At 44.9% G+C, this 15,153-nt stretch overlaps 1 protein-coding gene across 1 annotated transcript in view; it reads right to left on the bottom strand.

Moving 5' to 3' along the window:
• Window positions 1–341: 341 nt before the first annotated feature.
• jarid2b (jumonji and AT-rich interaction domain containing 2b) overlaps window positions 342–15,153 on the bottom strand; it is a gene marked incomplete at its 5' end in the record, with an annotated part of 98,760 nt that continues 83,948 nt past the window's right edge. Inside the window, 12 exons of the mRNA XM_079232010.1 lie at window positions 342–592; window positions 808–915; window positions 1,371–1,557; window positions 1,884–2,014; window positions 2,775–2,957; window positions 3,043–3,148; window positions 3,379–3,493; window positions 3,681–3,751; window positions 3,968–4,086; window positions 4,970–5,062; window positions 7,238–7,839; window positions 9,087–10,539. Of these exons, the coding sequence (XP_079088136.1) occupies window positions 362–592; window positions 808–915; window positions 1,371–1,557; window positions 1,884–2,014; window positions 2,775–2,957; window positions 3,043–3,148; window positions 3,379–3,493; window positions 3,681–3,751; window positions 3,968–4,086; window positions 4,970–5,062; window positions 7,238–7,839; window positions 9,087–10,539 (3,399 nt within the window). The 3' untranslated portion in view covers window positions 342–361. The remainder of the gene's footprint in view (window positions 593–807; window positions 916–1,370; window positions 1,558–1,883; window positions 2,015–2,774; window positions 2,958–3,042; window positions 3,149–3,378; window positions 3,494–3,680; window positions 3,752–3,967; window positions 4,087–4,969; window positions 5,063–7,237; window positions 7,840–9,086; window positions 10,540–15,153) is intronic.

The following is a 15,153-nucleotide window of genomic DNA, read 5'->3' as shown; positions in this document are numbered from 1 at the left end:
TAATGTTGTAAAAGAAGACTTAAAGAGGGACAGTGGGATTCTAAAATCATCCAGGAAAAAAACAAATTCTTCTTTCACACTAGTGCAAAAAAGACATCTTGCTTTTCTTTTCTTTTCTTTTTTCCTTCTTTTTTTGTAAACAAGCCTGTCATACTAAGGGAGGAGGTGAATATTTTTTGGAGGGAGGACTTCGGTCAGGTGAGAGGATTTTCAAAGCTAAAAAACAATCAATCTTAAATATTGAGTGGTGGAGGAGGGATTGATAGTGATCCTGCTTAATGTAAAACAAAACAGGGGAGTTTGGGAGGGTCGGGCCCGACGTGGGCCGAGCACACCGGATGGTAACGCCGTGGCGTCCTCCTCAGGACACAGCAGCAGCCTTGGGTATGTGGCTGGAGGACAGGCGTGCCAGGGACACCTCCACGGTGGCGCGCTTTCGGGGTCCTCGCTTGGCTGGCGATGCTTTGGCGGGGCTTAGGCCATGGCAGGGGTCCCCCCCTACTGCAGTGACAACTCCTCCACCAACACCGCCTCCTCCGTTCTTTAACATGGCCCGGCCACACACCTGGTTCACCAAACTGTTGATTTGCTCCTAATTAGAAGGCACAGAAAAAAATACACATTTAAAAAAAGTAACCATTTGCATTTTTTCTAATTTATAAATGACCTTCTCTAACATCTTTGGTTCATCAGAAATTACATCATAAACACTGCTAAATACTGCTAAATAAGCTACTTCCTGGAGCAGCGTAAATCTAGCTGATGTCTCCCCCATCTGGACGGAGAGCGAACTGAAGCACAGCTCACCTCATCGTATCGGTACATCATCTTAAGGCCTCTGCAGGACTTGTGCTTCTCCACATAGCGCAGGGCACACTCCAGACAGAAGACCACGTTATCAGTCTCCTGAACCACCTGCGCAGACGGAAACCCAAACAGAGACATTACAGTGGGAACCACACACTCAAATCACAAGTCTCTTATGAATGAAACAAGTTGCATTTATTACAATATCGTGGCATTGAAGTTGATATCATAACATTGTCAAACGTCATCATTTGGTTGAGACACTTTTAAAATATTAGGCCATAAAAAGCCAAAGAAAAAGAAGTCTTGCCATGTGCAAATAAATAGGGACGTTTTTATGTATAGCAGGTCATAGTTAGTAAGTACTTTATAAACTGTTTTTGGAAGGTGTAATGCAAAACAATGCAGACTGAAAAACTCCTGCAATACTTTTGATTACAGGAATAGATAACTAATAACAAGTTAAAAATGCCAAAGCACATCAAAACTACTAGAGTTAAAGCATTTTAGAAAACAAGTCCCCATGTCTCATAACCATCACTCGTTAAACCCTCTGCTCTCACCATGGACAGGTAGCAGAGATGCTGACAGATCTGGCAGCGTCTCTCTGAGGACTCCAGTGCCGGCCATTTCCCACGGGGCTTTTTGCGTCCTTCCCCGGGGCCCAGGTTGCCGTCATGGGTGCCGTAGCGGGCAGAGGAGAGCAAACCTGCCTTGTAAAGTTCCTGTCGTTGGCGCATCTCTATGTTCCTATTGGACAAGAAAACATGTTGCATTACGTTGGATGAAATTCATTGTTCTGGGAAAATATGAGGAGTGGGACATCCTCTAATAAAATAAATGTGTTTGCAGTGGATAGTAGTTATAAAAAAATCAAATAACACACAAAGAAATAGGAAATACAGCATGAATATACCCTAATGCAACATTTGATTGCCTCATTAGTTGTGGATAAAAAAATAAATAAAAGGATGTGAATATTATAGTTTTTTCTTGCAGATAAAAATCTACAGTTGAGAATAGTAGTAGTATTTGCGTATATATGTGTAAATGTGTGTATACTTGCTGTATCCTACCTGAGGTCTTTGAGTAGAGCGGAGATGGTGGTGAGGAGGAGGCCATTGTCCCTCTTGGACTCGGCTGTAGCGATCTGGTACAGTAGCTTCTCCATGGAAAAGGGTTTGGCTATACGCCGGCATTTCAGGTCCTGCACACAACATCGGAACACATTAAACATTATGATTCTCATTAAAATTACAAACAGACTGCTTTTGATGAGTTATTTCTTTATGGTTCAACATAAAAACACTGGTCATTTATAACAACAATGTTAATAATGTCTGTAACAAATATGAAACACTTGGAAGAACAGGTTGCAGGCAGAGCACCACAATACAGCACGCCGCATGAATGTTATATTACCCTCGAGAGCAATCTTTGCTGTGGCTACAAATTTGATAGTAATGCCTATGGTAAATGTACTTCCTGCACCATAATTCCATAATAGTGACAGTAAGGAACATTTTATTTTCCTCCATTACTGCAATAATGAGGTCCAATGGTCCTAAGGCATGCTCATGATCACAAAAAAATCTAAATGCACCCCACGGGAGACTTACAGTTGCAATTACTCTTCAAAGTTCAACACGCTGGCTATTCAGAGAATCAAACTCTAGTTTCTAAGTTCAATTATGAATTATGGTTTCAATCAACTCTACACGACTAAGAGCATTAACTGCCACTGCCACAGGAGGGCAGTGTTGTGAGGCATTACAACAAAAAGCTAAATGAACCAAATACATTATGTACAATCTTGAATACACAGGCTTTTGATCTTGTATTTATAAATAATAATAATCTTCATCCCTTGTGGCACATTTTATTTTCCACATATACATAAGTTATGTGCCATTATTAATGTAACATAGCCCATGCACCGATCTGCCCTCCCAGATTCCTATGCTGACCTTTGAGGCCTGGTAACCCAGGTTCATCCAGTGCGGTGTGGCAAAGTGCACCGTCTCTGACACGCTGTAGCCACAGCACACTTTAGAGACAAAGGCACCGGGGTAGCAGACCACAAACTGGCCACTCCGCTGGACCGTCCGGTAAACCTTGATGCCTTCGTGGCACAGCACCTCTGGAGAGAGCTGGAGGACCAAGAATAGTGTTACATTTCTGAAACTGTATATTTTTGGGAACTAAGTGGCGATAGAAAATTCAGAAAGCACTGACCATGATGTTCTTCTCCAGCATTTCTAGTCCTGGGGTGCCATTGGCCTGAAGCAGTGTATGGACCACCTTGTCCAGCTTAGCTTTCTCCTCAGCAGGGACAGAATACCTGTGGGAGAGACACACAAAGACATCAACACACAGGGACAGATTCATACTAAAGAATCCACCACATTAAGGATCAGTTGAATCTCCTCCAACTGCAAAAGATTGTCCACAGATAGGAGACTTTGCACTCAGTGATACTGTTACTTATCCTAATGGTCCTTTACGGGAACTTTATGGGATCATGTGTACTCTTTATTAGTGATGATGGAAAAGAGCCCAGTGAATACTTACCAAATGCAATCAGCACCAGTGTGTAAGTAATCAATAAATGGAAGGCGATTTTGGTCTCGAGACCAGCATGAGGTAGAAAAGACCATGCCAATGTTAAGCCAGGGAATGGTCACCCCTAGGGGTTGAAAGAGAAATAAACAAGAGCATAGGTTATTATTACTAACTGCAAATTGCACAATGACACTGGCATTCATATTTGCCCTATAAATGCATTTTCTGGAGTAGTTCACAGATAATTAGGCTTTGTTTAAGCTTGCTATTGAGCCTCAATGCTGTAGAGAAATGCCTTTACAGTTCCTTACCAGGCACAGCACCCAGATGCCTCAGAATGGATCCGGAGTTATTGGGAAGGACAGTGAGGTTCCATCCATGTCTGAGGAAAAGATAATTTCTACATTATTTTCCAGGGATACCAAGGAGACAAGATGGCTAAAGCACCTTGAGGAAGCGGACAGTGTTTCTCTCTGATTCACCATCTGAGATTAATACCTATGGCTTTTCGGTTAATAGGTCAGGACGACAGTCTTGCAACACAGGCAAAATATTCTGTGCGAACTCTTAAGTGAGCGTGGTGTAATGAGCTGCTTACTTTGAAAATGGCTCTGACTTTCCTGTGGGGAATCCACTGCCATGTGTGCTAGTGTCCACCTTCCCACAATGCACTGCCACATGACTGTCTCTCTGCTCCACAATCCTCCAGTACTCTTCCTGCAGGAACGGAAAAGGAAGGAAAGACAATCAGTGGGAGAATGCAGAAAGCAAGGTACAGGTTTCAGCTGAGCTTTAGGTAAAAGCAGAATAATACCATTTTGAATGAGGTTCACATGAATAAAAACATAAACGTCCTCTGAAAGTGACTAAATGTTCCATTAGGAAAAAAAAGACATACCACTAGAAGCTATAGTATGTCATCATACTCAATAAACTACAGTTACCACCTAGCATTTGTATGCATCCACCAATCAGTCATGTTGTGGTTTATATCCATAATTTAATAATTTTTATCATATTAGATATTTTTGTGAAATTGTCATAAATAGCATATGAATTCTTGACTTATGGTCAGAACTGTGTTTTGTGAAGTCGCAGTGACCTTTGACCACCAAATTTGAATAAGTTCAACCACTCCCGCATTAAAACCCCTAAAATATCATACAATATTATGGCATGAAAAGTCAGAAAAACTCATAGTATCATTCATAACAATGTCACACGACAGGATGCCTTCAAAGAGTCATAAAAAAAGACACAGTATAGTACAGGGGTTCTTCCTTCCCAAATGTGATTATTAGTGGGTTTTCTAACTCCTTTGGGGACTTTGGACAGTTGGTCAGACAAAACAAGTCCTTTGATGACTTCATCATGGGCCCTGGGAGCCGACTAATCAACCAATTGATGACTCAATAATAAAAATCCTTTTGTAGCCCTTATTTAGCCATGTAGATAATCCACAGAATTCACTGTCAGCAGTCTTTATTGGAACCATTTACTTGAAGAACATTGTTGCAATAAAATGCTTGACAGCGAGTCCTGTGGATTGTCTGTTTAGACGATGTAGTTTACATTCTGGACGAGATGTGAGCACGCTCACCTCAACCTCAGCAGCCCCTGGTTCCTTGTTAAAGCACATGGTCATGGTGTTCCGGGCTATCCTGAAGAAGTTAGTCAAAGACACCGATTTCCCCTGCAACAAAGGAACATTAAACATTATGAGTCACAGCATAAGACAGGAATCTGAGGGGAAGAGGGGGAAAGAAAAACTCCAGACTTCACTCCACATATTTATGTGTCTTCTGTCATGCTAAAAAAAGAATATTGGGAGTGGAGCATGAATAAATTATGAGCAAAGAAAACATTGCTGGACATCAATGAACTACAAGTTTCGCTACATGTGTAGCGAGTCAAAAAAACGAGTAAAAAAAGAAATCTGAGGGAAAGCATTATGATCCAATAATGTCGTGCACAGACAAGTGTATGAACTGTACATGTGTCTCTATATGGCTCCACCTCTGCGCCTCCTCTACAAGCCACAGATATATTTCCCATGGTTTTGACCCTCTCTTCCATGGACATTCCTGCTACAGAGAAGCTTTGAAGGTGACCGTAAATCTGCCGGGTCTGGGCTTTGATACAGACGGAATCTGCTGAAAGATGACCCTGCAGATTCCTCATCCTCACAGTGACAATTTCTCTTTCTTTTTCCTTCTTAGGGATCCAGATAAATAAAAAAAAATCTAACTGACCTCGTTACAATTTCTATTTTTACAAAAGCTGCAGGGTTGTAAAATAATGCAGTTAAATAAAGTACAGACGTGACGCAGTAAGCAACACTTTCTTCAGGCGAGTCAGAAGCAGCACTTATCCCGGCCTTTCCTGGTGTAATTGGAGTTAATTATACCATTGACATGCACTTTGTTCTCTTGATAGAAAAATGAAATATAACCTCCTGTTGGGGGCCACTCATGATGAAAAATGCATACAAATCTGAGCTGTGGAGAAAAGTGATGGGTCATATTTAGACAAGCATGTCCTGTCAGGATGGAGCCACATGTCACTACATTAAACATCTACACAATTCTGAAGGCTACAGAACATACTTGGTCGAGTCTGTTGACAATATCTCAGTTTTTCAGAGGGAGGTCATATAGAGGGATTTACTTACCAAAGGGAGGGGGAACCAATCAAATGGGCTCCACATTTAAGTTTGGGGGGCATTGTGCAGTTTGAGACTAAAGTATCTTACAGAAATAATGAATGATTCAAACCATCAAGATACCTTGGAATGACAACAAAATTTGCCCACAAACTCTTTGCAAGTAAATATTGCATCAACAAAACATGCACAGTTTTGTTGTGAATTGTGAAGTCTGGTATGTGTCTACACATGTGGATTTCTACACAAACATAAAAAACTGCTTCCCTTTGCACTGCGTTTGGGATGCAGGGGCTTGGCAGAGGGATCGGTGAGAGGACTGGGCATGATAGAGAAAGACAGGAGATTTGGATAAATAGCTAAGAGCAAGGGCATGGGCTGAAGGAGAGCAGCCATGGGGGGGCTGGATTAAAGAGCTGGGGAAGGCGGGGTTCTTTGAGGGGGCGGGGCTGGGGGTGAGGGGAAGGGCTGGTTTGAGAGCTGCCTCTGCCTCTGACCTACATTTCAGCCAGCCAGAATCAACACAGCTGCTAGCAGGCAGGGGAGGTGGGAAAACATATTGTGTGCGAGTGCATACACAAGCCTACTGACCACCTTACCACACGCACAGAAATATTTTTGCAAAACCATAAGAGGTGCAGGGTACTGTCCATCGATCTCACAACAATACATCTTAACAATGCAGCTACATGACACTTTTACACATACAATTGGGCAAACCGCTAATGTTTGTTTTCTAAACCACAATCTAAAACAGCTAACAGCAGGACAATGTTACCAAGGACACTTAATAAAAAAGATATGCAGATAGGGGGCATATGTTGTTACTTTAGAACCGGCACAGTGATATCAAAACGCTCAGATTTAAGTGGTGATAATTTGAAAAGTGTAGGCTGTTTGCACTTCATGTGTAACATTAGTCTGGATTCAGATAGTTGTGAGATGCCAACATCTGGCTGAGCAATGAGGCATTTGAAGACTGGAATCTAACATAAAACCAAAACAATGTTCATATTGTTTATGATTTGAGTTAAGGCATGCATCATCAGGTATCATCATCTAATTCGATTAAAAGGACCAAAACAAACCTGATAATGGATGCCAACATACTAATAAACAAAGTCAAACTATAATAGTTGGCTCTTAGTATAGAACATCACGTGACTTAAAATCTGCCATCTAATTGAAATAAAGTTAGATGCTCACCTTGTTAATACATTTGTGCTGGTCACTGAGAACGCCCCTGTCCTCCTCCTGCTGCTGTTGCTGCGGCTGCTGCTGCGGCTGCTGCTGCGGCTGCTGCTGCGGCTGCGGCGGCGGCTCTTCTCCATGCTGCCTGTCCTCTTTGCCTTGTTTTTCCTGAGCGAAGAGCCGACGCCGGCCCGCTTTTACCTGAGCCTCCAGCTCCTTCAGACGATGATACACTCCATTGGTGCGGTGGTTCCCTGTCGCCCCTCCCACTATTCCACCTACTAGCCCATTCTTGGGCTCGTAGCGTGGCAGCACCAGTGCACTAGGTGCGGAGGAGTCCGAGAGGCCCTCCAGAGGGCCCCGGCGTGACTCCAGGTTCTTTTTCTCCTGCAGCACTTCGGCCTGCAGTCTGAGGCGCTCCTCAGCGCTGAGCGAGTCATAGGAGAGGATGTACTGGAGATACGCCTCCTGCAGCTTGGCCAGGCGGTCCTGCGCTGACTTAGGGATGCGCAGGAGGTCGGCTAGCTTGGTCCACTTCTTCAGGTCCATCACCTGCTGCATGCCGCCCATGTCATTGATGAGCTGGAAAAAACGTGACAGGTCCACTTCACAGCCACCTGCATGGAGCAGAAGGGAAAAATGAAGAGTGAGCTAACAGTGAGTGGTCATACAAATTGTGAGGTTGATGCAGGACTCCATGCGCCTCACAGTAACATTACAATGTAACAAAAGTGAAACAATTGTCACCTCACAAAGCTGTGTGTAAAAAAATAGAAGTTGACAGTTTTTCCTTAAAGTTTAAAAAAAAGAAAGAAAGTTTAAAAAAAAAGAAAGAAATTAAAATCAGCAAGACTGCCATCTTTGAGCATCTGCTCCTTTGGCACAACATATCTTTTCTTCCATCCCAGTTCATTTTATTTTAAACTGCCAATTGACCCATCACCTTTCAGAATCATCTGAACCGTCATTGTGCCAAACAGAGACACAAATTCTGTTAATGTAAAACTGATCTGCTGGGTGCAGTAAAGGAAATCATTTGGAACCAGAGTATCCTGGCTATACTCCTCTGTGGCTTACAGGCTGCCAGGTCTCTCTGGCTAGCCGCCGCATACCAACCGGGCTAAAATGAATACAGCTGTATATAAAAGCAACAAACGCTGCATAGCACATGCCCAACATGAACTAGCGCAAAACTAATAAAATTCAACAACCACGTATGCATAGGGAACAGAAAACTCTCACCTACAGTTTTCTGTCTTAACTGGGTTGTTTAAAGGCTCATAAAATGCTGATGTCATTGTGGGAAATGGAAGGTGACCAGACAATCTGGAGTTTTTATGGCCCGTCAGGCCCCTCGTCAAGTTGTTCCACATTGTTATTGTCATCTATAAACGGGAAGATATAATAAGGCCAAATGCCACTAACACCAATGGAAACGGCGACCTTTGTGCTTCCTGCTCACTGGCTGCTATAGTCATAGCACATGTGACAAAATACTGTTTCAAAAGGATACCGGGAAGGTAAAATACCTTTTCTTTTTATTTAAAATCATGCATTATCTTCTTTTTATATACTGTATTTAGTTTATCCTTTTCTTATCGCCTACAGTCATCAAGCTGTGAGAAGAGAAACAGCCACAAGTGTAGACAGGGCTGAGAGGAGGCCTCAGTTTGGAACGGGGTATCTGGGTCTAATACACTCTCGTAAAATCGATGGCTCTGGTCCTCTGTGGCAGCCTGCAGGAAGAAACCTGTGGCTCATTGTGGAGTTAATTCAATCAATTCAGGAATGAGTTTTGTAGACTAAATTGTCTTCTGTGGCATTCATGTATACATATGTGTCTCCCCCTGTATGGCTCGCTTACCAATGACAGGCGGCTCATCCATGGTAATGCCCTGAGATTTGAGGTGCTTGCGAATGCAGGCCAGCCGCTGCACGTTGGGGCCCCAGCGCCGGCTCAGCATGTGGACCCTCTGCACCTGTGTAACAAAACGCATCTCCTCGCTCAGCTTGCACTCTGGCCTCCAGTCTGTTGGTGGGACCACGCGGCACATTCCAGCCACCTCGGCCGGTTCCCTCACCGCATCCAAGTACACCAGGGGGTCCTGGAACTCCCGCGGAACCGGCCGGAAGACGGGGGCGTCGCCCAGAGCCGCCCACCCATCTGGCCTGCTCCGCTGGCGCTCCCACTCCTTCTCTTGCTCGCGCTCCTTCTGGCGGGCCATCTCTTTCTCACGCTCCCACTCCTTGTCTCGGTCAGCAAGCCGGAAAGCTGCTGGTTTGAGCTGCCCGGAGTTGTTGGTGGAAGCAAGCAGAGAGGAGGCGTTGGAGGAACACACAGAGGTTTGTTGGGGGTCTGAGGTAGTGTTGGCACGACTGGGGTTCTGTGGGTGATTCGGGCCTGATGAAGGGGAGGAAGAAGAGGAGTTGCGACCATGAGACCTGCTCTGCTGCTGCTGTGCTTGTCGAATCAACATCAGCTTGCCGGCCGACGCCCGCTTGGGTCGCTGGTTCACCGGCTCCGCATTGGCTGCTGGTGTATTAGGAGGCGGGGTTTGTTGAGGAGGAGGATGAGTAAGAGGTGGGGTAACAGGTGGAGTTTGTTTGGGAGAAGGGGGTGCGTCTGATTCATGTCCGTTAGAAACTGGAGTGGTAGGGGTGTTGGTTTGTGTGGCAGCTCTCTCTTGATAGGCCGCCTTCTTGCTGCTGCTGCGTGTCTCCAGAGGTGTGGGTTGAAGCTTGGCCTTCTTGGCCTCAATGCCAGTGGTTTTGGCTTTTTGCTCAACAACCCCCGTCCCCACAGAATTGAGGACCACCTCCAGACGCCGCTTGGAGTAACGCAGTCCCTCTCGACCTGGGCACTCCCCTTGCTGGCACTGTCTCTGCCCGTCCTCCTTGGCCACGGTGTTGTACCGCTGCCCATTTAGCCTGCCGTTGAGGCGGGCGACGGCAGCCACATTGTGCAGCCCATTGGAAAGTAGCACCTGTTTGCGGGTTTTTGCATTGCTGTGGTGGGCTGGAGCCGCTGCTTTTCCTGAGTTAGCCAGCCCATTGCTGGCCGCTGGCTGGCTGTGCTGATTGTGATTGTTCGCTGACGATGTTGCCGAGGCGGCGCTGTTGTGTTTGTTGCTGCTGCTGAGTTTGGTTTTTTTGCCCAGTTCTCTCTGTTTGGCTTTGGTGTAGGTGACGTGGCCCTTGGACACGGTGGCTGTGTATTTCTTCACAGTTTTGGACGCCAGTCGGAAGTCGCGGCTCTTCTTGGCACCACTGACAGCTTGTGCCGAGCCCGCCCGCGTCAGCCCGTTCACTTTAGAGACCTGAGAAACAGCAAGAGAGAGAGAGAGAGAGGGAGGGAGTACAAGTTAGATGTATAAAGATAAATAACCTTATCACAATGCTCTGGATCAATCATGGATATATTCTGGAAAACAGGAATCTTCGCTGAAAGGGAGGAGGGTGAGCTTAAATCTCTGAAAGAATCCTGTTTGATAAGATCTCTGAATGTTGAACACAACGTTCAAAATACTGTATTAAAGATAGTAACACGTTTCCCGAAACAGATACAATACTATAATCAGAAAGTACAACACACACACACACACACACACACACACACACACTTTGAGAACTGATCAACTGTCTTGATTACTATACTTTCATATCTAGTACTCTTTTGTAAACTGCAGCTCAAACTGCTGTTAACACAAAGACAGAAATTTAGAAAAAGGATATGTGCAAACCAAAATGACTACATCCCGAGATAAACAACAGTTTAGAATGGGTAAATACAAAGTAAATGACATGAGGGAGAGACGGTATGGCTCCATGGTTTCTGCGAGCAGATGGCTGGACAGTATGAGATTGGAGGCGGGGTCATTGGGATGGAATATAATCCCATCAGGGCACATAAAAACAGCCTTTTTCCCCTTAAACGCTATAATTAAATTTTTGACCAGAGAGGGAAAGACAGAGAGACTATGTATGTGTACATGGTGTGTGTGAAGCCTTTGAGGCCTCCAGCTGTAGATCAGTGGTTTGGTACAGTGGTGTCTGGCCCACTGGCTACAGCTGTGGAAAGAAACATGGTCACCCTCTCCCTCAGTGCAAAGAGCTTTACAGCTGGATCAGCACATGTAACAATCCATTGTGTAAAATCTAATTCTGTATAGGACTCTCTCTCTCGCTCCATGACTACATTCCCCACTGCTCCTTTCTTCCACTTATATTTCCCCTGTATGCATTTCTAAGAATATCCACTCCTCTCTCTTCCATGGTGTTTTCATGGCCCACTTTCAGTGCTGCCAGGAGTTTCTCATTTCTTTCTCTCCAATGCGTGTGAGTGAGTAAGTGTGTAAGTAAGTGAGATTGCTATAGTGTCAGCAGATCTTGTAAAATTAAAGATATTTAGCTGCCGATTTCTGAACAGGTTGAGCTGGAGATCCTATTTCTGTAGTTTAAACATAAAGGGGCAACATCATCCTGTTGTGTAAACTTACAATGTATTGTCAGTGCATATATCCTTTTGTTTTATATTCTCTAATATCCAAACGAGGCATGCAAAGTTGGGAGAGACACACTTGTACATCAGCTATCATAGCGCCCTGATGTCTTTAGAAAATTAATGATCAAATTTCGCTGCCATCCATCCATGTATCCGTGTGCCTTTCTGTCCAGACCAGCTGGAAGTGAACCACAGAAAAAAGGAGGGATGGAGAGATGGAGTTATCAATCACAGTCGGGGCACCACAGGAGGGAGGTGACAGCCGGCCCATTGACAGGTTTGCCTTTGAAGGGCTCTCGTGTCACACTTGTGTGTGTATATGTATATGTGTTAGCGTGTGTATGTGTGTGTGTGTGTGTTTGCGCTCATGTATTGTATTGTGTTCGTCTCAGGTGGCGGGGGGCCGACACAAAGACCAGGCCATTAAAAGATAAGGGGGGACTGAAACCTAACCCTGCCTCCGTCAATCATTCCCCTCCAACGCGCGCGCGCGCACACACACACACACACACACACACACACACACACACACACACACACACACACACACACACACACACACACACACACACACACAATGGAAAAACACGGGTGACAAGGAGAGAGGGAATAAAGAATGGGCCTTGAGGAGTGGGGAGAGGAAAGGGATGAAGACGGAGACAGAAAGACAGGAACGAGGCTGCACAGCAAGCGCCTCGAGTCGCATTATGTGTATTCCTTGCAAAAAATGTGATTTTACGTGTTATCTAAATATTTATCTCCCAATCTGACACATCACAACGTTCAAACTGTTTTATTTACACACATTTCATTAGCCAAATTAATACGTTGTTCAATGTGACAGCATATTTAGTGTTACGCTGATGCTGAAAAAGCACCTAACTGCTAAAGAAGCAGTTGTCCAGACAGCTACTATATTTCTCCAGCCACAGTTTGCTGACAAAGCGTTGAGCCTGAGAGACACACTGTCATGACCGCTTCCTGCCACAGGAGGGCTCAGTGGACCGGCTCTCTTCAGGGAATCTCGGCAAGTCTCCATCACTTTTCTCTCTTTAATTATTCGGTCTGGTGGCAGAGAAGGATGGCAAGAGGTTGATGATGAGAGAAAGGAAATACGAAGCGGAGCAAAGAGACAGGATATAGTTTAAACACTTTGCTGGGGAAGGAAAGAAAGAAAGACAGAGAGGAAGAGATATAACGGAAAAGGACATGGAAGCGCACTCGTGCCAATAGCCACTGGTAGAGAGAATGAAATGAAATGAAATAAAATGAAAAGGGACAGAACAAGAAAGACAATGAAGCCAAAAGGGGAAAAAAAAACTGAACACACACACACACACACACACACACACACACACACACACACACACACAGCCAGAGACTGGAGTGGATTTTGGTCGCACGTGAGCGGGGAAGGGGAGGAGAGGGTGGGGAGTGAGGGAGGTGGGTCTAGATGACATCATGTGTTGCTATAGCCCAGCTGAGGCCTGGCAGGAAGATTTTTAACAGGCAACATCTGCAGGAGCCGGCCCTGAGAAAAAGGGGGGGAGGGGAGAGAGAGAGAGAGAGAGAGAGAGAGAGAGAGAGAGAGAGAGAGAGAGAGAGACGGGATAAAGTTTAACCCTTGCAGAGCCCTGCTGACTGACAAAGGAAGAGAGATGTAGGAGCGGTTGTGCACATTTTGAATCACATGTGGTCACAGTCAGATTTCTACCTCTATGTCAGGACATTGCAGAAGCTCCTTCGGTTAACTTGAGGTACCACTAGTGGAGACAGGCACCTCATTAAACACGTAATGACACATCGGGGCTACTTTGTGTTTGAGGGACGGCTGAAGTGAGGACGAAACACGTGGCAAGTCGAGGAAATGCTCAGCGATGTTCTCGTTTGTAATCCGGTGCAAGCCACCTCCTCCTCACTGTGATGCTCTCCGTCACCAGTGGCAGGAAATAATGTAAACACCATAACTTTGGGAATATAATGAATGCATGTCACAGCTTGATGGCGTGCAACACATCCATCAAGTGTTACGGCGGTGCGATGACTATCAACGGGTTAAATCCTGTGCTGAGCTACAAATCAATTCCTATGCCGGAGTCATTTACGGTGCGACTGCCAGAACACCTCGACGGCGAGGCATAAATCCGGCTTAAGCCTTCTTTCCCCTCTGCTGTCTTATTAGGGAGCAATGCGAGGCGGCCCAGGGCAGGTTGACTTTTAAGCAGCTAGAGAAAGGTCAGTTCAGCCTGGCACTAATAACACACATAATAATAATAATAACTAATAACTAACAACACACATAAATAACCGAGAGAAACACGTTATTTCATTTAATTCTCCTTGATGTGTTTCTTATCTATTGTCATTTTTTAAATGTTGTCGTGTTAGGAGGGAGGTTAATTGAGGGTGGCAGAGGACAAACAACTAAACAAGAAAGTGCAGAGTCCTTTTCAAATGGTGCCGAGTCGGCTTAATGGTTTGGCCCTGCACACACCACCTGCGCTCGCTGATCTGTGCAGCTGCTTTGCTGACATCCCTGCTTTTGTTATTTAATTAAAATGGATAGAATCATATTGTTTTATGAAAAGGTCCCGTTATGGCGCATGTATTTTGTTGATACAAGCCGCTATTAAATTAAGCAGAACTGAATCACTGTGAATTGAATTATGATAATGCCTCTACCCTTCGGTCTAACACACGCACACACACGCACACACACACACACACACACACACACACACACACACTTTACGGCTACATAATCACTTAACCTTTTATATGGCTTAGCCTGTATTTTCGCAGTGGGTCATGTGTATAAATGTGTGTGAGTCTTGAACACACATGGTTAACACACACACACACACACACACACACACACACACACACACACACACACACACACACACACACACACACACACACACACACACACACACACAGTTCATGCTAATTGAAGGGAGAGTGAGAAAAAAAAAGCACTAATCCTTCCAAATGATTGGAGCCATGTTGTCAAGGGCAAGATCCTTCTCTTTGACACAGAGCGAGAGAGGGAGGGAGAGAGAGAGAGAGAGAATAGAGAGAGAGAGAGAGAGAGAATAGAGAGAGAAAGAGAGAAGAGAAAAAGAGAGAGAGAAGAGAAGAGTGATAGAACAAAGACTGGTGAGTTAGTGAGGCTGAAGTTTGGCTTGGCAGGCAGTCACTCTCATTGAGAGCCATTGTTGTTTTTTCAGGACAATTCCAGCCACTCTAAAAACCTGAAGCACATGCCTGAGTCTGCATCGGCGGCAGCACATTACAGCAACAACAACACTGGATAGAAGGTTGACACTCAACAGGAAGGAAAAGCCAGAAAAGGAAATAGGAAAGAAGACGTGGTCATACGAATGCCGGTGATCTGGCTAAAGCCCCCTCTGCCCCCGTTCTCCCATCT

This window comes from Taurulus bubalis (genome assembly GCF_910589615.1).
Source record: "Taurulus bubalis genome assembly, chromosome: 16".
Classification (NCBI taxonomy): Eukaryota; Metazoa; Chordata; class Actinopteri; order Perciformes; family Cottidae; genus Taurulus; species Taurulus bubalis.
This window is presented reverse-complemented; position numbering and strand designations above follow the sequence as displayed.